General features: G+C 42.8%; 1 protein-coding gene across 1 annotated transcript in view; it reads right to left on the bottom strand.

The window, feature by feature from the left end:
- sh3pxd2aa (SH3 and PX domains 2Aa) overlaps positions 1-27,028 on the bottom strand; it is a gene marked incomplete at both ends in the record, with an annotated part of 311,051 nt that overhangs the window by 15,629 nt on the left and 268,394 nt on the right. The window contains 2 exons of the mRNA XM_080721366.1: positions 5,258-5,375; positions 26,041-26,124. Of these exons, the coding sequence (XP_080577492.1) occupies positions 5,258-5,375; positions 26,041-26,124 (202 nt within the window). The remainder of the gene's footprint in view (positions 1-5,257; positions 5,376-26,040; positions 26,125-27,028) is intronic.

Genomic DNA, 27,028 nt, shown 5'->3' with positions numbered 1-27,028 from the left:
CCTAGGGGGTCCTCAGAGTCACTACAAGGGGTCCTCCAAATCTTTGTTTGATAGAAACTTTTTTCTCCTTTTTCATATTAACCACTTGAACCTGGGTGTCCATATTCTGAGAACTTTAGCCAAAAATAGCAGATCTACAAGCTCACAACGCCTCGCGCTGCGAGGCGTTGTGAGCTTGTAGATCGGCTATTTTTGATTTGGTGTAGAGGGGAGAAGAACAGACTAAATGCAAAGTGAAAGGTCAAGTTTATTATGTACGGTTCAAGTGGTTAAATATCTGAAAACACAAATTGACATGAATCTAAAATACACTGATGACTGTGCTGTCAAACGATGAAACTACTATATATGGAATCTATGAACAGGTTGTGGGGGTCCCTGCTTCATCTCTCGCTCAACTAAGGGGTCCTTGGCCTGAAAACGTCGAAGACCCCTGCACTACAGGCTCTGGTGTGCGTGCGTGCATGCACGCGCGTGTGTGTGCGTGCGTGCAACAGATGTACCAAGGTAGCATGTGCTAATCATCAGCCGTGGCCCGGGGGCCGTGAGGAAACCATTCACCTGGCAGGAAATGCATGTTTGCAAACACATACAAACACCTGACCATACACACATAACCACTAACGCACAGCACACACATTAATATAAACAAATACATCTGTTTGTGTGTGCATACAGGTGTATGCTCTTGTGTGAACACACACACACACGCACGCACACACGACACAAACAGCAGGGGAACGACGCAAAGCTGTGCTAATGGTTTAATTTCGGTACAATTAGGCCCAGATGAGAGCTATGATGGCGCAGCCCGGCGCTGCACTGCCTTGCAGGGGCGTCAATTGGGTATGGCAGGGGTATGCAGCTGCCATACCCTGGGTCCAGGGGGGGGGGAATAAAAGTTACTTTTAAATATAAATCCATGAATGTCTCTTTGTCTATCTGTGCTGGTTGTTATGTTGTTAAATTACAGTAAAATAACTACAAATGCAAAATTCTACAAAATGGTCACTTTAACAAGGTATTATAATTATATTCTCCACACTTGTGTTCTCCCCATCTTGACAGAATGGTATATTCCCAGGTTCCGTAGGTCAGCTGCACAGGTACAATGCATTATTGTTAATTGCGGCACGTTCACTAACATGCCAAGTTTAGCTGCTCCAGGCTGGCCATATCCAGCCCTAGAAACCATAGAAACAGGAAAAAAAAAAAAGAAAAAGTACTTCTTAAAATAAATGTATCATGCCTGTTGCTAAGGTATGGCAATAGTCTAGTAAATCTAGGAAAAAAAATACACTCAGGTTGGACAAAATTGTATTATTTAGTTTTTCAACTGATTCCGACAGGAAATTAGGTCTACTAGCCAGGATAAAAAAATCTACCATGATCTGCTCATGGCAAATACCCACAGCGGCCAAATCAAGTTGGGCTCTCATCGACTTTCTATACAGGAGGAAAATACCCAGAAAGTAGGATGTGAGGGGTCTAACTAAGGGTTTCTGGGTATTTGCCATGAGCAGATCAGGGTAGATTTTTTTTATCCTGGCTATTAGACCTAATTTCCTGACAGAACCAGTTGAAAAACGAAATAATACAATTTTGTCCAACCTCTGCCTTATATTTATCGGACTACAACATGACTGGTTGTAGTCCAGGGGTAGGAAAGTGGGACTGAGTTACTAGGGCCCAAGGTGGAGGGGCCTATAGTAACTTTAGCTATTGAAAAATAGCAGATATACAAGCTCACAGCGCGGCACCGAGTGCCGCGCTGCGAGCTTGTAGATCTGCTATTTTTGAAAAGTCGTAAAAATGTGCGCAAATCTTTGAATATGTATTTTTTAAGCGAACATTTGTAACTCAAATTTTGCTTCCGGGGAGGGGTCCCTGGAACTAAATATTTTGAGATGGGGGTCTAGCTGTGGCCAAATACATATCATCTTGGGGGTCCTTCACATGAAAACGTTTGAGCACCACTGACATAGAAACACAAGTTTCTTGCACACAGTCATTTTCACGATTTTTCAAAAATAGCAGATCTACAAGCTCGCAGCGCTTGTATATCTGCTATTTTTCAATAGTTAACATTCATGGGGGGCAACAAGACACCAGTCATGTTGCCATACCTTAGCTTTTTTTCTGAACGGACGCCACTGCTGCCTTGATGACCAGCACTCTAAAAATAGACGGCAACCAACAAGCGGCGCTCTGCAGAGCCCATCACTCACTCTGGATGCGGATGGTCACAATGGAACGCTTTCACATTTGGAAGCATTTTGGGATGCGGCCGTTTAAAGCTGCAACCTTACCGGCCTACATTCACTATCAAGGTGAACGCTGCATAGGGACGAGACGTGTGTGAACGAATCGAGTCTTTTGAACGGCTCTTTGACATGAACGATGGGATCAGAGTACAGCAACTTGCAATGGGCCTGGTGTACAAGATACACTACACCACTATGATACCCAAGTACCTGTCAAAATACTTTATAAACATTAAGGATGTCCATAATTACAACACCAGAGGCAGCGCCACAGATCACTTTCAACCCAGAGTCAAAACCAACAAAGGGTCAAACTCTTTTTTCTGCTATACCACCAAAATGTGGAAAGCCTTACCGAAGGTCATAAAGGAGTGTGGATCACTAGCATCCTTTAAAATTGCCCTGAAAAACCACTTACAGGCAGCAGCCGTTCGCAACTGGTAAAAAAACTAACCTAGCCCAACCCTACCCTCCCCTGCCCCTTCTTTGTATACACTGTTTGTTTAGACTTACTGTTTTCTTTTTTGTTTCTCTTTACATATCTACTGCTATTTGTCTGTCATTCAATGTTATATGAGATACTTCAATGGTTTCCAGTGGAAATAAGCTTAGTCTTTTCATGGATCTCCTTTTAGTAGACCTTGTACCAGTGAACTGTACCGTCATGAAACTGTACCTTTTCCTATGTAAACTTCTAATAAAGTCTTCAATCAATCAATCAATCAGGTTCGCAGTAGGGAGCCGTTCCTTTCTTTTAACAGTTGTGGAAAAAGTAGTCAAATTATTTACTTGTGTAGAAGTATCAATACTGCAATGTAGAAATACTCTACAAGTAGAATTTTGGAATTAAAATGTACTTGAGTAAAAGTACAAAAGTATTGGTATCAAAATGCATTTAAAGTACCAATAGTAGAATTAATTCACAACTTTTCCAATGAATAAAATGTAGAAAAAACATTTGAAAATAGCTGATCTACAAGTTCACAATGCGTCGTTGCGACGCATTGTGAGCTTGTAGATCGGCTGTTTTCAAATGGCTATATATGGCCGACGTGATTTGTAATTATAATCAAAATCTTCAAAGTGACAACTAAAATGAGTCTTTTGACCGGCTCTTTGAAAGGAACGGATCCCAGAGATCCGGCTTCAAAGAACCATAAATCCCATCTCTAACGCTGCAACTCTACTCCTCTTCCCTTTTGCCATGTGCTGGCTGATTGAGGCACTGAGTGCTGATCAGTGTGGGTCCATTTACAAGTAATTATAACCAGAAGTTCAACCGCCCTGATAGATGCAGGTATGAACAAAAAAAAAGTAATAACAAAAACTAAAATAGCCGATCTACAAGCTCACAGCACATGAGCTTTTGGAGGTCGTCAATTTTTATGTTTTAACCCATTTAGGCCTGAACACAATATGACGCAATATTTTATGCTTTAAATGTAAAAAAATAGCAGATATACAAGCTCACAGCGCGGCACCGAGTGCCGCGCTGCGAGCTTGTAGATCTGCTATTTTTGAAAAATCGTGAAAATTAGAATTTTGACCCGATTCTATAAGTGTCTTTTGAATCCTTCTAAGATTTTTTGAAAAAACCTATGTTTCTATGTCAGCAATCTGGCTAGCCATCGTCAAAGAAAAGGTCCTTTTCACTTAACTGGAGCTCAGTTAGTCTGTTCTTGAGAGACTACTACAGTATGTCAGTGGTGCTCAAACCTTTTCATGTGAAGGACCCCCAAGATGATATGTATTTGGCCACGGACCCCCATTTCAAAATATCTAGTTCCAGGGACCACCCAGAAGCAAAATTTGAGTTACAAACGTTCGCTTTGAAAATACATATATTCAAAGATTTGCACCCATTTTCACGACTTTTTCAAAAATAGCAGATCTACAAGCTCGCAGCGCGGCACTCGGTGCCGCGCTGTGAGCTTGTATATCTGCTATTTTTCACTGGTTAAAGCATTCAATAATTATAGGCCTAAATGGGTTAATATGTTCTGATTTCGGCGTCCCCCAGAACTAGGGTCCAAATGACATTCTCACTCACTGTATCTGAACCTGAGCTGTAGCGTATGGAAACAAACCCAATACCTGTCAAATAATGTTTTAATTTAACACAGCACAAGACATTTCACTTAGCTCTTAGGGCCATGAGATGAACGTCACATAGCACAGTGGTTCTCAACCTTTTCAGGCCGTGACCCCCAAAGTAATCATATTTTAACTGGGGACCCCCTCACCCTGACGAGCACTTTCTGCCTCTAATATTTGACAATTTGGCCAAGGTTCAATTTGTCATTTTAGAGGTATTAAAAAGTCCTTAAATTGTCAATTTATAAATGTGCATATGCCCTCTTTACACTTAAACTTTATGTTTTGGTTTGTTTACAGTTGAGTGAGAAAACAATGTTGCACATTAAGTTGGGGACCCCCCAAAATAATTCGGAGACCCCCCGACCCACAGGTTGAGAACCACTGACCTAGCTGATAATCATCAGTATCATATGGGTCACTTATTAGTAGGGATGGGTATCGTCTGCGATACTTTTAATGGTATCGATCGCATGACATCGATACGGGTATCGATTCGATTCACGTAAAAACGAACGATACCTCTTTTCGATACTCTGGAACGCTCCCCTGGCCGGTCGCATCTGTAACAGTTGGGCTACGTCTGAGAGTGTAATGACTGCTTTAGTAAGCTACACTCGTTACTGTGGAAAATAGCCGACAATAGCCTATAATGTTTAATATTATGATGATTATCGAACGTCTATACTCTCCACTCCGCCACAATGTGTGATCATCATCATCACCTCTGCTCTACCGCAGCAGCAGGTCACCACTCTTTCCGCGTTGAAGTTAAACTTAAATAAAAAGTAAAATGGTATCAAAAAGCGTATCGTATCTATTCCAAGGTATCGAAAAAGGTATCGTATCGATTCAAAGGTGAACGATACCCATCCCTACTTATCAGAGATGTTCCTCACCTGATGTACCACCAGCCCTCCAGGTTCTTCTGGATGACCTCCACGGTGACCCCTTTCTCAAAGCTGACCTCATCCTTCCCTTGACTGGCGTACGCCTGGACCGTCATGTACTTCTCCTCTACAGGGGCAGAGAGAGAGAGAGAGAGAGAGATTTATATTAGATAAATATATATGGATATAGCATCAGTTAAAAGGCAGATTAGTTATCATACTTTCAAGATTTCTAGAATATGTTCAAAATAGCAGTGACGCGCTGAGCTTGTACAGTACATCTGCTATTTTTTAATAGCCAACGCAAAATTCTAAAGTGACACAGTCTGACAGACCAATGCTTTCCCGATTTTCATTCTAAAATGTTTTCATTTACACAAGCCACGTGTACACTCGCAGAGTTACAGACCCCCCCACCACGAGTGTCCCTCCCTTGAGAACCACAAAGTTAATAAGCAACATAATTAAACCAATGGCTTTTGAGAAGATGTTATAACCCTGTTATCCGAACATATACCACTGTATTAGAATTGGAGATCTAGTATATAAAGTACAACCTTGAAACAGACTACATCCTGACTAGAGCGGTTCCTTAGTTCATGTCTTTCCTACTATACGTATACAGAAATAGGGAGGGAGGGAGGGAGGAGGGGGAGAGAGAGAAAGAGAGAGAGAGAGAGAGAGAGAGAGAGAGAGAGAGAGAGAGAGAACCAAGTGTTGTCATTAAACAAGCTATAACCTCCAGAGGAATCCATGTACAGTGAATGTGCGTTAAGGCCAGAGGCACAGAGATGTGTAAGTGTGACCTACTTAAAAAGGCTTTCTCCATCCATACCAACATACAACCAACCTACTTCCATGTGCTTATCGCCCCTCGTCCTAAAATAACAACACACCATTACGTCAACTGACTGATGACCCTTAAAAAAGAATCACAACCACTTTGTTCACCGTGCGTTACAATCTTTTGGTTCTAGAAGTGGGGTCTGGGGACCACTCAGGGGTCCCCCAGCAAAATTAGTTAATATAGCATGAAGAATCAGTTTAACTACTTTAACCCTATCTATATACATCGGCTATTTGAAAATAGCTGTTTGTTAAAAAGTTATAATCCCTTTCTCATTTGGATGGATGGGAAAGCAGTTCAGTGTTTCTCATTAATTCTATAATTGCCTAGTGGAGTAAAAGTACAATATTTTCCTCAAATATGTAGTGGAGTAAAAGTAAAAGTGTTCCAGTAAAGTAAAAAACACCTCAACAAGTACTGTATTTGAGTACAATACTTGAGTAAATGTACGTACAATAGTTACTTTACACCACTGCAAAAAAATGAATCCCGGTAGAGCCGCTTTAACTTTCTTCCTACCTGGTTTTTCTGTTATTGTTGCCCCTCTTCATAGATCTCCCAAGTCGTCCAGACCCCTCCTCACAGCGAAAATGCGGCTAAATATACACAGACAAAATCACGATTTTTTGCCGTTCCAAAGTTACTTTTTTTCCTGTCTTTTTATAGTTCCAAGAGACAAATCAACGTGCTTACTTTCCACAGAGCTTAGGCGATTTACGGTTACTACGCTTTTAGCCTAACTTACGCATCTACGTAATGTAGGTACGTAACTAACGGTATTCTAGAAGCTTACTAAGCTATTTAAGCGTAAGTTAACCGGAAATCGCCTAAGCTCTTTGGAAAGTAAACACAGCCATCTGCTCATCGATTTCTGCAGGTGGTGGATCTAACAGCACGTCGATTCGTCTCTTGGAACTATAAAAAGACGATTCATGAAGAAAAAAGTACAGCAAAAATGTGCGCTTTTGTCTGTGTATATTTAGTCGCTTTTACGCTGTGAGGAGGGGTAGGGAGTCTAGGGACGACTCGGGAGATCTATGAAGAGGGGCGACAATAACAGAAATCCACCAAACCAGGTAGGAAGAATCAAGATAAAAGGCAAATTAAGGAGGGAATAGCCTGGAATTGCCCTTTAAGGGTGTTTGAGAGTTAAATGCAGACAGGGTGTATTATCATGCGTGCTCTTTGAAGCAGCCAGTCCAGGACTTCTTTGTGTGTGGAGTCGTGAGGGGAGCTGAAGGAGATAAGATAAAGATACCTTCAGGGAGATATCTCTTCACCCGTACCTTAATATGCCCTTTGCTACCGTCATACGTATCGCCTCTGTCGGGTGGGAACCTCGCATGTCAAAGAACACTAAAACGTTAGAATATGGAGATATGAGGTTTCTGCCCGAACAGCGGGCGATATGCTCCCCATATGCATTTTCTTTAGCCATGATAAGGAGAGCATTCACACGTACAGAGCTTCCCTCAGGTGGAATGAAGTGATGGCTGATTCGATAGGAGAGAGCGGACAAGAGGAGAAAACAAAGGCTTGTCAGAAGGGGTGTCACAAGGGGGGGAGTGGGACTGAGTTACTGGGGCCCAAGGTGGATGGGCCTTTTTTTTAGCTATTGAAGAATAGCAGATATGCAAGCTCACAGCACGGCACCGAGTACCGCACCGTGAGCGTGTAGATCTGCTATTTTTGAGATTTTTTTTTAAGCAAACATTTGTAACTCAAATTTTGCTTCTGGGGGGGGGGGGGGTCCCTGGAACTAAATATTTGGAGATGGGGGTCCGTGGCCAAATACATATAATTTTGGGGGTCCTTCACGTGAAAAGGTTTGAGCACCACTGACATAGAAACACACATAGAAGGATTTGAAATATTCAAATGTTCACGATTCTTCAAAAAATAGCAGATCTACAAGCTCGCAGCGCGGCACTCGGTGCCGCGCTGCGAGCTTGTATATCTGCTAATTTTCAATAGCTAAAGCACAACATAATGATGGGGGGCCCGCAGTGAATCCTTGCACCCAGGGCCCCAAAATTTGGTGCAACACCCCTGCTTGTCAGATAGCTCATTCCAGGCTGTCAAAGGAGTGTGTGTGTGTGTGTGTGCGTGCGTGCGCGTGTGTGCGCGTGCGTGTGTGCGATGGGAAATCAGCTGTCGAAGTATGTGAGGGGGAAACAGCGGCTTGTAGTAGCTTGCAGCGCGAAAGCGCAAAATAAAAGGCCAACTGACAGGCCGATGACCTATTCTTTGGCATCCGATCACACTCTGTAATGACTAGTTATAGCGAGATGACACTCGAAAGCATGCAAACCTCTCCAGGTTGATTCCCAGGACATAACAGTGGACTATGTGAAAGGGATTGGAGGAGGGGGGGGGGAAGGGGATTTGTTTTGCAATCTGAGGTGATGAGAGATGAGAGGTGAAGAGGTAAAGTTGAGCAGGGCAGGAGAGGGTGTAACCCTTGGTGGGTTAGAGAAGTGACAGTGTTTCTGAAACTTTCACATTTCAAGGTCTCCCGCTTAACTCTGACAGTGTACAAATGGAACCAAATGGACCCTTTGGACCCATTTGTACACTGTCAGAGTTACAGACATGTATGGGTCAATTTTGACCCCCCCTAAAGGAATTCCCTGGAATCCACTTTGAGAAACACTAATCTAGGAGATCAACAGACTTGATGATAGACTTCATTGACACTACAGTAGGTCCTCCTTTTGTCACTCCCTTTCCCCCATCTAAACCAGTGGTTCTCAAAGCTTTTCCACATGTATTTAGCTGCTGACAGCCTTCTGAAAAACTTTTGAGCAAAAAAAAAAAATCCAAAATAATCAAAGTTCTCCAAACATTTTCGAAATCTCTGAAACATTTTCAAAAATAGCAGATGTACAAGCTCACAGCGAGGCACGAAATGACGCGCTGGGAGCTTGTACGTCTGTTCGTGCCTCGCTGTGAGCTTGTACATCTGCTATATTTGAAAATAGCCAACATATAAATGGATAAAAGTGGTTAATTTAGCTGGGGACCCCCCCTGGAACCTACAGTATATGCTCACATCCATTTGCATGTACAGAAGTAGAGGTTTCATATATTATAATAATAATTTCTTATCGGCAATTAATCGATTTTAGATTCATTGCTTATGTTGCTATGATTTTTTCTCTTCAATGTCCCACGTTGCCATGGTTACCATAGACTTCCATGTAATTGCGCAATTGTGTAAAAAGTGCACGCCCATGCCTAGATGATGCACCACGTGTGTGCACACTGTTCACAGCTTTCAAACAAAAAAATCCGCTTGGAAATCCGTTCAGGCATTCATGATTTATCAGCCATTATGTTTTCTTCAGATGTAAAGGCTGCCATGTTTGAAAGAATGGGTTGGTATGGGGGTTAAACATGCAATTTCGCGATTGCGATCATGCCTAATACATTTCTGGAGGTCCAAAAAAAATTTTTTTTTTTTTTTTTTTTTCAAAAACGGCCCAAACTCGGGAAACTCGGGGTTGGCACAGCGGTAGTACCTTTTCAAACTCGGGAAACTCGGGGTTGGCACCAGATGTGTTAACATCCCTCGTGCGGGGTTATGTTCTTCTCCATTCACATGTACAGTAGTTACTAGAATTGTGAGGGCCAAATATCCCCCATTAGTGTAGTAGAATTTGAGAAACAGACATTGCGAGGACCGTTTTCCGTGTCCTCGCAAGATAAACGGTTGTTTTAATGGACTAAAACGATTTTTTTAGAGTTCAGGTTGGGGTTATGATTACGATGAGGTATTTAGAGGTTACGTTTAGGAGGTAAGGGACTGATTTAAAGGGCCATTCACACACTGAGCACTACAACTATAACTATAAAAATGTAGTTTTAAAAGTCAAGTGGACGGCAGAGTTCACAGCGACCATAAAATAAATACAATGGCGAATGAGACACTTAAGGCCCATTCCCACTGGGCCAGATAACAGATATCTGGAGATATTTCTCCAGATATTTTTCCATGCAAAGTGGATGGTAGATACAGATACAAAAAATATTTGCCACAGATAAAAGTATCTGTGGCAAATATCTGTGGTAGACTTTTTTTTTTATCTGTATCTACCATCCACTTTGCATGGAAAAATATCTGGAGAAATATCTCCAGATATCTGTTATCTGGCCCAGTGGGAATGGGCCTTTATAGTTATGTTTATAGTTCTAGCGCTTAGTGTGAATGGCTCTTATATTTAGTCATTGTCGCACACGACAATATAAAGTTAAAAAAAAAACACCCCAATTACTTTTTTAAACCCATTTAGAACGGGTAACACAGTATTGTGTATCAAAAAAAATTGCAGATATACAAGCTCACAGCGCGGCACCGAGTGCCGCGCTGCGAGCTTGTAGATCTGCTATTTTTGAAAAATCTGGAAAATTAGAATTTTGACCCGATTCTATAAGTGTCTTTTGAATCCTTCAAAGGTTTTTTTGAAAAACCTATGTTTCTATGTCAGCAATCTGGCCAGCCATCGTCAAACTTAAGGTCCTTTTCACTTAATTGGAGCTCAGTCAGTCTGTACTTGAGAGACTACTATGTTAGTGGTTCTCAAACCTTTTCATGTCAAGGACCCCCAAACTGATATTTATTTGGCCACGGACACCCATCTCAAAATATCTAGTTCCAGAGACCACCCAGAAGCAAAATTTGAGTTACAAACATTCGCTTTAAAAATACATATATTCAAAGATTTGCACACATTTTCACGACTTTTTCAAAAATAGCAGATGTACAAGCTCGCAGCGTGGCACTCAGTGCCGCGCTGTGAGCTTGTATTTCTGCTATTTTTCTATAGCTAAAGCATTCAATAATTCTAGGCCAAAATGGGTTAAAGGACACGCAGAAAATTGCCAAGCTAAAACATTGACGTCCTCCCAATTGTAGCACAAACAAGTTGTTAGCAATAAAGCACGGCATCCGACACGCGAGAGCGAGCGCTTGGCAGGCGCACTTCAACGGAAAGAGTTTATATAACGCTGTTGTTTTCAAACGGCGCGCAAGCAATTATTCGAAACATTCTTTACGACATCTAGGTGTTGACAGGAATCTTTTGTGTGTGTGTGTGTGTACGTACGGAAGCGCTATATGTGTCAGCAAAGCGTCCACATATCTGTCAGAGAGAGAAGAGGAAGAGGTGTGTGTGTGGTTTGTGCAGGGGCTTCACAAAGAGGGGGAAAGTCAGACTGAGTTACTAGGGCCCAAGGTGGACGGGCCCCTAGTAACTTTAGCTATTGAAAAATAGCAGATATACAAGCTCACAGCGCGGCACCGAGTGCCGCGCTGCGAGCTTGTAGATCTGCTATTTTTCAAAAGTCGTGAAAGTCAGTGAAAATCTTTGAATATTATGTATTTTTTAAGCAAACATTTTTAACTAAAAATTTGCTTCTGGGGGGTCCCTGGCACTAAATATTTTGAGATGGGGGTCTGTGGCCAAATACATATAATTTTGGGGGTCCTTCACATGAAAATATTTGAGCACCACTGACATAGAAACATAGGTTTCTTGCACACATTTTCACGATTTTTCAAAAATAGCAGATCTAGCATATCTGCTATTTTTCAATAGTTAACATTCATGGGGGGCCCGCAGTGAAATCCTTGTACACAGGGCCCAGAATTTGGCGTGACGCCCCTGGGTTTGTGTACATGTGTGGGTTTGTGCGCTGTAGGCATGCATTCGTCTTTGGCTAGCGGAAGCGTATTGTACGCGTTCCAGCACGTCTGTGTGATTGGCCCAGCTGTCACACGGCAGACACGGAGCGGTGAGTTGAGTGGGCGGTCAGCATGCACACACACGCACGCACGCACGCACACACACACACACACACACACACACACACACAGCACGCACGCCACAGATCAGATTAGGGAATGTTGTGGAAGTGACGGCTAACACTGAGGAAGCATGCTCTCATGGTCTACACACAAAGAGAGGAACATACTATTGAACACACCGAGGTCATTCAGAAGGCAGTTTTGTTCTGCTTTAACTGTATAAACCCTATATACTGCCGGCACTGGCACTTATAAATGCACACGCACGCGGGACAGCAAAGCACGGACACGCACACCATGCCTATATGCGCACAACGCAACAATACAGCAGCAGCCTTCAGTTGTGATCTTTATTTAGCACTGGGGTCTTCAACAGAGGGTCCGGGACCCCTAGGGGGTTCTAGAGTTACTACACAGTGTCCTCCAAATCTTTGAGTGATGGAAGGTTTTTTTTTTCTACTTTTTTATATTAACCACTTGAACCCTAGGGTCAATATTCTGAGAGCTTTAGCCAGAAATAGCAGATCTACAAGCTCACAACGCCTCGCACTACGAGGCGTTGTGACCTTGTAGATCGTCTATTTTCGGCAAAGAGCATCACATCTGCCATTTTGGGCTACAGTTCTCAGAGTATGGACACTATAGGGATCAAGCTGTTAATATAAAAAGGATTGGAAGATTTGAAGGACCCCCTGTAGTAACTCTGAGGACCCGCTAGGGGTCCCGGACCCCCTGCTGAAGACCCCTGCTCTAGGTGAAAGAAAGGTTCATAGAAAAAGGTTAAATAGATAGTCAACAACCGAACAATAGTCTGGTTGCCTAGAGAAACCACACTAACAAGTACACAAGAAAGGGTCTAAAACGGCCTGGATACTGGACAGCAAGTTACCAGGTGTACACCAACCATGTCCAAATATGGAGTCGGGAAATACATATTTGCTCCAGATTGGCCATAGCCTGGAGTCCGTTACGGTGGATCTGACACTATAAATTCACACACACACACACACACACACACACACGCACGTGTGTGTGTGCGCGCGCACACGCACACACACACACACACACACACACACACACACACACGCACACACACACACACACACACACACACACACACACACACACACAAAAGCGTTTTTGTTGACAGATTTGGCAAATATCCATGGACTAAAGGTTCCTTAGCCTGCTGACAGCATGCGCAGAGAATCTGGCACTGATCTGTGCTGTGTTTTCTGAGAATAGCTGCGTGCGCGCACACACACACACACACACACACACACACACACACACACACACACACACACACACACACACACACACACACACACACACACACACACACACAGAGAGAGAGAGAGAGAGGGTCCGCGGCCAAATGCATATTTTAATTAATTTGGGGGTCCTTGACATGAAAAGGTTTGAGAAGCCCTCCTCTAGAAGGATCGACCCGTAGGCGCCACGGCGTACAAAAGTGTTGACAAGAGAATCCGTTGGTTTTGTCGCAGTCGGCACCGTCGACAGCCTCTTGCTGTCAGCAGTCAATTACTGCCACCAGAAAACGAGGAGTCAACTAAATACAACCTCGCGTAACAATAATGACACGCTTGTATCGTAACGTAACTTGAGTGCCGTACGCGAGCCGCCGTTTATTGGCAAAACCTTACATCGCACCTCCATTTCGTCAATGTCGGGCAGAAACCTTGTATCTCCGAGTTTCAAATTTGTACGTCTTTTCGCAAAGTAAAGTCCTGCTTTATCATACGAGATTGCCGCACAAAACTAGGGAAAATAGCAGATCTACAAGCACACAACGCCTCGCGGCGCGAGGCGTTGTGTGCTTGTAGATCGGCTATTTTCACTACTTCAAATCCTTTTTAAAATGATCAATACAAAACGAAGGATTTTGAACATACGAGGTTGTTTCCACCCGACAACGACGATTTTCTTGATGAGGTGCCGCGTTAACGCCCAATGAAATGTATGTCAGCAAATGGGCAGGGAGATCAAACAAGAGCTTTTTTTTCTCCTTCCATTAGCCCATTATCATCTCCGGGGTCATAAATTCTGAATGATCTCTTCATCGCTCTTGTCCTTTTGCCACCACATCTAAATCACGCCTCATCTCAACAGCGTACAGAGAGCTGTTAAATCTTCACCCAGACCATTCTGATCTCGGCCTCCGTAATGCTTTCACATCACATCGCACAGCTATAACCACTTAACCCTCTAAGGCCCGCATTAAGAAATACTTGAAATAAAAAATTGAAAAAAATCAGATGGTGTTGTAGGAGTCCTATTAAGAGGAAAATGTAATGTTTTTTTCAAAAAAATGTTTTTGTAAGATTTTATAGCCATAAATCAAAAATCATAAATCATGCTCTAATTTACATATGGGGGATATTTTTCACAATAATAACATATGTACATGTTCTAGACATTCTAATGATCACCAAAAAAAATAGTACAGGCATTTTACTTATGTTTTTGTGAGGTATAGCTTCCATGAAAAAGTGAGATGTTGTTCGTCAAAACTCTGGAATTTCAGCGGGTGTGGCGGGTGTGAATGTCAGCCCCTGTGGGGGGTATTTATATGCAAATAGTGTGGCCAATGGCATTGTAATACTAAACAATAGAATCCAATGGTGGTGTTTAGGTGGTAGGGGGAGCTAAAATAAAATGATTTAAACCTTTTTTTGGATAAAATACAAACGTTGTAATATTACAACCGTGGGCCTTAGAGGGTTAAACCCCATATGTTGTTGTTGTCAGGTGGAAACTATGTATCTCCAAGTTTCAAATTTGTCCGTTCTTTCGCAAAGTAAAGCCCTGCTTCATCATACAACGCCATCGCACAAAGGTAGTGAAAACAGCCGATCTACAAGCACACGACGCCGTAGATCGGCTGTTTTCACTAGTTTAAATCATTTTTAAAATGATAAATGCAAAACGAACGGTTTTGGACATACAAGGTTTCCACCCGACAACGACGATATACTTAGTTGACTGGGGTCCCACAAGGCGCTGTGTTCTATGTTCTACTAGTATTTCCTACAACAAACTCAGCATACTGCTTAAGTAAGCAAAAATAATAACACTCTTTGTTAGTGGCAGACTGGCCGAGTGTCCACGGAGGCTATTTTTCTCCTGTCGGAAAATGCCCAAGTTGAAAATATTTCAGCTCAAGCTTCAAGCAGCTCCAAGCTCAGAAAAAAACATACCAGCGCTAAACCATTACATTGGGAGATAAGCGACCGGCAGTTCGCATGTATACACAAATTGGCCTTAGCAACCTCATGGTGGCACAAGAAGTGGAGCATGTGAGAAATCAGGGGCGGAGGTTGTGGTTTGCCAGCCAAGGAGTTTGTGTGCAAAGTTTGGCATGGATAGGGGCAACGGTGCCGGAGATAAGAGTAGGGCCAAAAGTGTGACATGACGTGACGTGATGGACAGACGGAGGGACTGACAGACAGCCGGTGGAGGTTTTCATTGTAACTTGTGACCTGGCAGTCGCAAAAATGCGATTTTTTACTTCATGCTTCTACATGCCAAGCTCACAATGTGTCGCAATGTACATTATGTTCATCATACAATTGATAAATTGAGCATTAATTGTGACCGAAGGACAGTCTGTCTGTCTGTCTGGACGTGTACACTTTTTTACGGTCTATGGCTTTGACATCACTGTGTCACTGTGATGTCATGGGAACCACTCTAACAGGATCCCTTTTATGCCCATTTATGGAGATCCCTGATGTCATCAATATTAAGCCCATATCTAACAGGACTTCATATGGGAATGCCCATATATGGGGGAAGACAGCCTAATTCTGTGTGGCTGGTTCAGACAGGGATCTCCATGTATGGGCATAAAAGGGATTGTATATATGATGTCAGATGTGATAGACGTCATAGGACTTTCACATAACGAATAACTGAGTAAAAGCATGTCTGGGGTTCTCACAGCATGTCCCCATATACAGTACATGGATCTCCATATATGGGTACCAGGGCTCTCCATATATGGGTAACCGGTCCGATATACATCACTGGCCAAGACATGGCGCGACATCGCCTTTAGGCGTCTTACTAGTAGGCTTGTTCCCACACATGGTAACAAACAAGATCCTTTCAATCTATAGACAGGATAGGATGGGGTACGAGATCAAACATAAAAGGAAAGAGAGAGAGAGAGAGAGAGAGAGAGAGAGAGAGAGAGAGAGCGAGAGAGAGAGAGAGGGGGGAGTATGTGTAGGAAACTTAAGTGTTACATGGAGTGAGAGAAAATACAATTTGGGGGGAGCATGAAACAGTCGAGAGAGAGAGAAAAAATAAAAAAAATAATAAGGGAAAACTAGTTTTCCAACATGACTTCAGTCAGCGGCTTGGGGTGGGTTTATTTTGTATGATGGAAACAGTGCTACTGCTCCAGGAGCCGTTCTAGTTATCTGCTCTTGCCAGTTGAAACTCCACTCTGCTCTCACTCCGTCTCCTTGACTCTCTCTGTGACCCTCAAAGCATGGCTATAAAGATATGGCGCCACGCTATCCACCGAATGAATCGTGCCAGTCTCACACACACACACACACACACACACACACACACACACACACACACACACACACACACACACACACACACACACACACACACACACACACACACACACACACACACACACACACACACACACACACACACACACACACACACACACACACTGCATGTGCTCTCTCTGCAGAAGTCAAGTCACAATGCTGTGGATCAGGGGTGTCACAAGGCGGTGGGGAAAGTGGGACTGAGTTACTTGGGCCCAAGGTGGAGGGGCCTTAATTATTTTAGACTTTTAGACTAGACGGAAAAATAGCAGGTATACAAGCTCACAGCACGGCATCGAGTGCCGCGCTGCGAGCTTGTATATCTGCTATTTTTGAAAAGTCGTGAAAATATGTGCAAATCGACGAATATATGTATTTTTTAAGCGAACATTTGTAACTCAAATTTAGCTTCTGGGGGTCCCTGGAACAAAATATTTTGAGATGGGGGTCCGTGGCCAAATACATATAATTTTGGGGGTCCTTGACATGAACAAGTTTGAGCACCACTGACATAGAAACATACAGTAGGTTTTTCAACAAACCTTAGAAGGATTGAAATATTCAAATATATTTCACGATTTTTCAAAAATAGCAGCTCTACAAGCTCACAGCGCGGCACACGGTGCCGCGCTGTGAGCTTGTAGAGCTGCTATTTTTCAATAGTTAAAGCAAAATCAAACCTCGGTTCGAAGTGGAGCGGTGAATTTGAGCAGCTGTACCCTATGTGAGTGAGTGAGTGAGTGTAAACTGTGCCTGTGAGTGAGTGGTGAGTGTGCCTGGCCTGCACAAAACAGCGCCCCTCCTTTAACTAGTGTTTTGTGTGTGGCCACTCAAGGTATTGCCAGACTACGGACACGGCCAGCCAGCCACCCAGCCACCCAGCCACCCAGCCACCCAGCCACCCACAGACATACCTGTTCATTGGGAGCGCTTTCACCGCTCCAAAAAATTATGCGTAATAATGCGCTCCTGCTAAATGGGTTAAACCCGCAGTTAATCCTTGTACCCAGGGCCCAGAATTTGGTGCGACACCCCTGCTGTGGATAGCTAGGCTAGGCAGGGGAATGGTAAAAACATGCCCAGGGAGACGCATGGGAGTCCTAAAACACCCTAATAACCCACTGGGCAGGCAGGGCACACAGTACCCACTTAGCACTTAATCATTAAAAAAACGCTCCAACCAGCATATTAGCTTGCCTTTCAATGAAACAATTCTCTCGTACTTTGCTTAAAGCCCCGTTAAAAGCTCGGCTATTTCTGGAAGTGGTCGGCAGACCAGACACATTACAGATAAATGCCCTATGTGTATACACACACACACACAGTAGCAAATATAAGGATTTGGATCAAATTTGGATTCAAATAATTAGGCTATATGTATTGTTATTTGTTTTCCTCCCTTTTGTATACCTTTTGCACTTTTGTTACAGTATGTATGGGTGAAAATTCTTGCTAAATCTGTTGTATTTTCCCATTAAATTGTATATGTATTGTTCGTTAGTGTGCGCTGTCCCGTCCAAATTAAACAAATAAAGTAAACTAGTAAGACGCCTCAGGGCCAATGTGTCTTGGTCGTCTGGCAAGTGATGTACATCGGACCAGTTCCCCATATATGAAGTCCAGTTAGATATGGGCTTAATATTGATGACATCAGGGATCTCCATATATGGGCATAGAGTGGTACCCGTGACATCACAACTTACAATCCCTTTTATGCCCATACCTGGAGATCCCTGTCTGAACTGAACCAGCCACACCACTGTGATGTCACCTGTTTATGCCCATATATGGAGATCCTGAGTATCTGACAGAGCCAGGCGTTATCCCTGCTGTATCTGACATCACAGTGATGTCACAGTGATGTGTCAGGGGAACCACAGTGTCAGGCGTTACACGTATACGTTACATGTATACAGACACGCTGTGCCGGTTCTGACAGTAAACTGCGATCTGTGGTCGCAATAATATACATGTCATACAGTATGACAAGGGGATTTGTTGTCTGCACTCAAGGTGCAAGATGACAGCCACTGTCAGTGAGTGACACCGACTGTGAACATACTGTATATACATTTATACACTACACTGAATGAGCAAGATTTTGAAGTGAAGAATAAAGAATAAGTAGGCTAGTGTCAATACGTCTTGGGGAATACAGGAATTTTGGAACACGATGAAAAAGCAATCATATTATATTAAACACGAACACAGACGCTACATTGAAATAAAAGGATGTCTAAAAATACATGTACAGTGCAAGGAAAACAGCTGCCGACCTGAGTCTGCAAAAGTGCCACGTGCATAAGGAAACAAAGTAGCTTATTAAAAAGAAACCCCTTCAGAACACGAACACGTTTTCATGTCCTCCTTCTGCACGGTGGCGACAGCTAGCCTGGTGAGTCATGTGTGTTCTACGGAGAGTGGATGATGATGGGCTGCGAGGTCTGTGATTAATCTATTTAGAACGGGTACACATTATTGTGTATCATTATTTTATGCTTTAACTATTGAAAAATAGCAGATCTACAAGCTCACAGCACGGCACCGAGTGCCGCGCTGCGAGCTTGTAGATCTTCTATTTTTGAAAAATCGTGAAAATTAGAATTTTGACCCGATTCTATAAGTGTCTTTTGAATCCTTCTACGGTTTTTTGAAAAACGTATGTTTCTATTTCAGCAATCTGGCCAGCCATCGTCAAAGAAAAGGTCCTTTTCACTTAACTGGAGCTCAGTTAGTCTGTTCTTGAGAGACTACTATGTCAGTGGTTCTCAAACCTTTTCATGTGAAGGACCCCAAAATGATATTTATTTGGCCACAGACCCCCATCTCAAAATATCTAGTTCCAGGGACCCCCCAGAAGCAAAATTTGAGTTACAAATGTTTGCGGCACTCGGTGCAGCGCTGTGAGCTTGTATATCTGCTATTTTTCACTGGTTAAAGCATTCAATAATTCTAGGCCTACATGGGTTAAAACCATGCTCCATATGTGGGATTCAGCAGCCCAACTTTCACACATTTCCATCAGCCCGCCGTCTTAGCAGCCAAGTCTTCACGTTATCCTGGGCGAGGTAGATAGCTATAGCACATACTGCTGCTGCTGCTGCTGCTGCTGCTGCTGCAGACCTGGCTACAAGCGAGCCCTGGGCCAGGTAGTCCATTTGATCATGCTGCTTCTGGCACTGGCTATACGTAGTCTGTGTGCAAGAGTTATTTTCACTATTTTTGAATTCATTGTTTTTTCCTATGCCAAAAATAGATTGATTATTCATCCATTACCTCATAAATGTATTGACCGAATGTCTGTTCGATGTCTGTCTGAAATACACGCATGCTGACATCACTGACTAAACAGTGCCCAAATTTGGAGATAAATGACATCACTGATACCACCGCCTGTACCGCGCATGCGTCACTGCCATGGTAACAGCCGCATGCTGAAACAGTGCCCAAATTTTGAGATGACTGGCCATGTCTGGATTCTCCAACATTACTTCTGAGACTCCTATACTCGATCCCTCATATACTGTGCACAACCCATAACCCGAACTGCACATGATTCGGTGCGCATATGTTCAAACAAGTATATTATAATAGATTAAATCAATTTGTTTCACAAGTTAGCAAAGAGCTCCACAGGAAAACCGGAAATGACATCATTGCAACATGAGATCCCCATCCGTTATCTTGGCTCCTGTGTTTACATTGCAAGTCTAGGTGAGAGATGCTGTAATAAATAGAGAACCGCTTTTCGAAATGACTCGATTTTCTTTTTTCGCTGGAAGCACAGAGACAACCCCCGTATTTAAAGAACAGGGGATCGATAGTACTGGAGATAAATATTCTGTAACTACTTGAAAATGGTAAGAAAAATGGAAAATCGGTGGCCGTGGTTTGTATGATGTATGTATTTACCGGCGCAGTGGATCAGTTAAGCGCCGACAATATATAAAACACAGAGACAGGAGAGGTTTCTGCCCGACAGTGACAAAGTATGAATCACATTCATGGTTAATAATTTCCCCTGTTTTTTCCTCGCCCTGTTTCTGCTCTACACAATGTGAGTCACTCCACGGTAAGAAGCATAATTACCTCATGCAGGATCTGTGTTTTCTCACCGCTGGGGAATATATACTCTGATTAATGATCTTATCGGATATCCTTCGCGTTCTTCTGCTGGTCTGGGGTCTGTGACGTGTTGAATCAGCCCACATTATCCTTGCTGTGTCGGGTGGAAACCTTGTATGTCCAAAATGGTTCCTTTTGTATTATTATTTGACTCATTTAGACCGGGAACGCATTATTACTCTGACCATTATTTTATGCTTTAGCGATTGAAAAATAGCAGCCGTGTCTTTTGATGTGTACAGGGGCGTCACATGGGGGGGAAAGTGGGACTGAGTTACTAGGGCCCAAGGTGGAGGGGCCTTCATTATTTTATACTTTAGCAATTGAAAAATAGCAGATATACAAGCTCACAGCGTGGCCGAGTGCCGTGCTGTGAACTTGTAGATCTGCTATTTTTGAAAAATCTTTGAACATAATTGACCCATTTCTATAAATGTCTTCTATAGGTTTTGTAGAAAAACTCTCTGGACCCCCATCTCAAAACATGTCGTTCCAGGGACCCCCAGTAGCTAAGATTTGAGTTACACATTTTTGCTTTGAAAAAGATTTGCACACATTTTCAAGATGTTTCAAAAATAGCAGATCTACAAGCTCGCAGCGCGGCACTCGGTGCCGCGCTGTGAGCTTGTATATCTGCTATTTTTCAATAGCTAAAGTATAAAATAATGAGTTAAAAAAAAAAAACATTTTCAAGTAGTGAAAATAGCCGATCTACAAGCGGCCACTTTTCGCTACTTTTGAGCGACACTCCTGTGTGACGGCCCCTGCATTATGATATAGGCTGACTCACGGAGACCAACAGACACTTTACAGAGGTTGAACAGGTCCAAGGACTCCATGAATAAAAGGAAAACAACCTGGGCATTGGTTATGACGCGCTTACTAATCCAAGAAGCAGACAGGAGGAGCGTTACAGAACGTCTGGGAAATGTCTGGGAGACAAATCGACGTCTCAACACCTACTGTACTTTCTATGCACTGTACTGTACTGTACTGCAGGGGTCTTAAACGTTTTCAGGCCTAGGACCCCTTAGTTGAGAGAGAGATGAAGCAGGGACCCCCACAACCTTTTCATAGATTCCATATAGTTTAATTGTTTGACAGCACGTTCATCAGTGTATTTTGGATTCATGTCAATTTGTGTTTTCAGATATTCAACCACTTGAACCGTCAATACTTAACTCATCTAGTGCCGTTTGCGTGATGTCACGCAATAAGTACTAGAGTACTTACAGTGCCGAATGCGTGATGTCGCGCAAAAAGTAATAAATTACTGTAACGTTGAGTACATTACCGAGTAGAATGGCCGGATGTCCGGAGACGAAAATCCGCGCTGATTTGTCATCATCACGGCTCCACGAGCACACAATAGTCATCCCATAACATTGAGGTGGACGGCCGATCTCATCTTTAATGTCCATTATCTCAAAACAACACTTTAGAAGCGAAGATGGAGGCAGATGCTCGCTTATATAACACATGTATAAACGCTCCATTGCAATCCAGCATGGCACCACGTAAACAATGATCGGTTCCGGCGCACGACCCGATGACGTCAGACCGGAAGTGATCACGCTGTGGCACTTCTGGCTTTCAAAATAAGAGAGTGCAAGCGGATGGAGCCTGCGTGAGGCACTCTGGACATCATTGCGACCGAAAATCGCGGGCACAAAATGAGTTAATAAACTTGACATTTCACTCTGTACTTTGTCCGCTCTTTTTCCCCCAATACACCAAAGCTCTTTGCCAAAAATAGCCGATCAACAAGCTCACAGCGCCTCGCAGAGCGAGGAGTTGTGAGCTTGTAGATCTGCAATTTTTGGCTAAAGTTCTCAGAATATGGACACTATGGTTCAAGTGGTTACTAGAAAAAGGGAGAAAAAAAAAGGTTTCTATCACACAAAGATTTGGAGGACCCCCTGAAGTAACTCTGAGGACCCCATAGGGGTCCCGGACCCCCTGTTGAAGACCCCTGCTTTACTCCCAATTGGTAAAAAAAACACACTTATAATCCTGTTATCCTATTTACAGTATATCCTACTAATAAACGACCAAATGTCTGTCTGTCCAATGTCTGTCTGATATACACACATGCTGCTGACATCACTGATACTAAACACTGCCCAAATTTGGAGTTAACTGACATCACTGATACCGCTGCCTGTACTGCGCATGTGTCGCCGCCATGGTATCAGACGCATGCTGAAACAGTGCCCAAATATGGAGATGACTGACATCACTCATACGTCTGGGTTCTCCAACATTACTTCTGAGACTCCTACGTTCGATCCATCATAGATAGATAGATAGATACCTTTATTATCCCAAGGGGGAAAATGTGTTGCCCAGAGGCAGCACAGCAGTATAAGGTTATTTACAAAGTTACAGAGAAGTATGAAAAAGATAAAAAGAAAAAACAGTAAGTACAGTAAGAGCAAGGTACAACAGGAAAGGGAACGAATAATATATATACATAAAGTGTCTTAAAGCACGACTATCAAAAAATAATACAGTGCCCAAATCAAAGTGACCATAACAGTCAATGCTAGTTAGTGCAACAAGTATCTCTACATCATGTCAAACACAAGCAGAAATACTAAAAGAAAACTACTAACACAACCTAATAATGCAGTGTCCAAAGGTCAGAGCGATAAAAACAACTAGCAAAAAAAGAATAAAAAATAAAAAATAAACAAGAAAGGGTGATGTGGCAAGACGCACAAAAAACACCCTCCCTGGAAGGTCCTTAGAGGTCAAAGTCAAAGTCAGTGCAGATATAGTTCCAGTAAGGAAAAATATTCATATATATCAGCATTATCATATGCTGTGCACACCCCATAACCCAAACTGCACATCATTCGGAGCACATACTGTGTCTTCGAATGGGCATGGACTAGTAACTATTTATTTGCAGAATGTCTGTCTGTCTGTCAATCGGACGTCATAGTACTGACGTCACAGACTGGCCTGGACACCATATATGGGCATAAAAGAGATCCAGACAGACAGAGACAAAGATTTTGGCGTAAGATTCCGGAGCTCGGAATATGGCATCTGTTGTCATGGTTACGCTCTGTTGTCATGGTTACAGCCCCGAAGGCTATGGGCCGGTGGCTACATTTGCACACAGAGAGGGAAAAGAAAGTGAGCTTTTTATGAGTTCATTTCATTAAGCTTCCCTCAAAGCTTGAGCTTGGCCAATAGTGACCCTGGGCGAACCTTAAGCCAAGGCAATAAGCCTTTTCGGTGCCACTAGCATTAGTGGACTACATTGTATGCCAGATTACAGGAGCACCGCTCAAAAACATTGCTCTGGAAATGCACACGGCCACTTGAAAAGATTTCAAGCTTTTCAAGTGGACACCGACTCAGAAAAGGGTTGGGAGCCGGCCGCAGCTCACTGTACTGTGTACACACCCAGGGGTGTCGCACCAAATTCTGGGCCCTGGGTACAAGGAATCACTGCGGGCCCCCCATGGATGTTCTTCATAGGGGGAGGGGGTTTAATTCATTTAGACTGGGAACGCATTACTACGCATTATTTTCCTTTGACTATTGAAAAATAGCAGATATACAAGCCCACAGCGCAGCACCGAGTGCCGCACTGCGAGCTTGTAGATCTGCTATTTTTGAAAAATCTTGATTTCTTTTGTTGAAATACAAGTGGTACCAATACCAAAAATGTATTTGGTCACGGACCCCCATCTCAAAATATTGAGTTCCAGGGACCCCCCAGGAGCAACATTTGAGTTACAAATGTTCACTTAAAGGAGCTATAGTCAACTCTTTCATTGTAGGGCCGACACTTTGTTTACATCCTAGTCTATAGACTTTTACATCCTAGTCTATAGACTAGAATGTAAACAAAGTGTCAGTCTGACAATGGCCAAAATGATTATTTCATCATTATTTTACGCTTTTTGTGGTCATTTTTGAATAGAAACACATATATGAAGCTTATTTTTTATAAAATATTTTCGAAACATTATTTTTATTTTAGCATCAAGAAAAAGTTGACTATAGCTCCTTTAAAAATATATATTCAAAGATTTGCACACGTTTTCACGACTGTGTGTGTGTGTGTGTGTGTGTGTGTGTGTGTGTGTCTCTCTCTCTCCTCTCTCTCTCTGTATAAATGCAACACCGACTAAAAGAAAAACACACACTAAAAGAAATCCTCCAAGAAGCCTCGCCAAAGAAAAAGCACACTAGACCGTTTCTTTTATCATTTCAAAGAACCGAACACACAAACAAACTAAACAAAACAAAACACAACAAACAAAAAAAACGCCAGAGTCATTAAAATATAACAGCCCGTAAAACCTAAGGGAGCTAGCTTGCTTTAATTAAGCGGCGATGTCCTACGAGTATTAACACTGAGAGGACCGACAGAGGACTAAGGCTTTGCTGTGTGTTTGCGCTGTGGGCCAGGGTACGGCCCTAATGATATAAATCTAGTTTAATATGATCCAATTATTTTTGCTGCACAGCGTGAGACCAAGGAAAGAAAAAGTCCAAAGAGTGACGGTTTGGAAGATTCTTAGGTTTTTACTGTGGGAGCCGAAAGCCACCCAATACGCTGTTGTTGTTGATGATGCTTGCCTTGGAGGCTAGTTCGGAACTGTCGAATGCAAATGATTGTTTACTATGAGGTGAGACTGTGTGAAAGAGCAGCAGAGAGAGAGAGTGGAGCTGCGTGCACGTACTGTTGGATATACTGTTTATAGGGTGAAATGCGAAAATGAGGAATTCTGTGTGTGCGCGCGTGCGCGCGTGTGTGCGTGCGTGCGTGCGTGCCTGCGTGCGTGCTCGCGTGCGTGCCTAGAAACACGCTAAAGCATTGCAAACACTGTACCCTACTACTGATGTGTTTAGGTATAATGGCGTGTTTAAATGTAAGTGGGGTGGGCATGTGCATGTGTGCGTGTGTGTGTGTGTGTGTGTGTGTGTGTGTGTGTGTGTGTGTGTGTGTGTGTGTCATAGACTGTAAAAAAATATGGACGATGTTAAGTCATTGGTTTCTATGCTGCGCAAATGAAGCTTTTTTGGCCGTTGTATGGGTGACGCCATCATTGTGGAAATCAACGTTCATTGGTAGAAATGGTACCATCTCGAATGCTATTGGCTGCCAACGGTCACGTGCAACCGCAGGGATACATGGGACATTGTCTTGAGCTTCCCGAAAATAAAGCACACGAAGAAGAAGTGGCCCGGGCCCCACTTTGAGGACGACTGGTCTAAATGGTCTGTCACTCCTTTTTCTTTTAGTTTTGTTACCTTGTAGGTGGTTGTACTGTTAAGTAACTTGAAAAATAACCACAAAAACCAACATGAAAAAGAATCGTGATAAGATTGTGTATCGTGATAAAGCCTGATATTGTATCTTTTCCATATAAGTACAAGTACGAGTGTTCACCTCGGCTCTGTTGGCGGTTGACGATCCCCCCCAGGGTCCAGCGGCGGTCCAGCCTCTTCAAGTGAGCCTTGCGTCTCTTAGTAACTGATGGAGCATGAGCAGCAGCAACCAAACGGAGAGACAAACAAAAACAAAACATGGAGGTATACTTGTTAGACGCACGGGTTAACAAACTTTAACAAAAGGCTTTAAAGGAGAAAAAAAAAGAATGTTGTTATTAGTTGCATGGGAGAAACCTTTCCGTGGGTTAGCCAAGCAAATAAATACTGTAACAGTCACAATAAATGGTGAAGCCAATAAGTTATACCTCAGCTAGGTGGAAAAAAATAAATAATAATGCATGTTCTTTTAATAAGAGGTAGAATTTGCCAGCAGGCTAATTTGGTTGTTAGCGTCATTGCCTTTATCCCACGAAAACACTCTCAATACCAATTATGAGGTTTACACAAAACAGAAGCCATATCCACAAGTTTCCAGCATCCCATCATGCATTTTTTTCCCACTGCAATATCTACTGTGTTTTCAGACAATATCTACCGCAATATCTACTGTGTTCTATCCGTCTGTCATTCAATGTTATATGAGATACTTAAATGGTTTCCTGTGCAAATAAGCAGAAACGCTTACTAGGATCTCCTTTTAGTGGACCTTGTACCAGTGAACTGTACCATGATGAAACTGTACCTTTTCCTAAGCAAACTTCTAATTAAGTCTTCAATCAATCAATCAATCAATCAATCAATTGCACAGAAGAAGGGCGGCAGTTCTGAGGTTGCGGCCAAGCCGAGTGTGATCTACAAGCTCACAACCATCTTAAACCATGAATATATAATGTAGACAGGCATTCTTTGATTTGCTATTATGCTGATCTTTGTATTTACATTCTCTTTATATGGTAAATCGGAGCACTTTTATACCATATTACTGTATCTTAAACCATGAATATGTAGGATAGGCATGGTTTATAGCTTCAGCCTATTCCTTTTGA

Source organism: Nannobrachium achirus (genome assembly GCF_963921795.1).
Source record: "Nannobrachium achirus genome assembly, chromosome: 3".
NCBI classification, from domain to species: domain Eukaryota; kingdom Metazoa; phylum Chordata; class Actinopteri; order Myctophiformes; family Myctophidae; genus Nannobrachium; species Nannobrachium achirus.
This window is presented reverse-complemented; position numbering and strand designations above follow the sequence as displayed.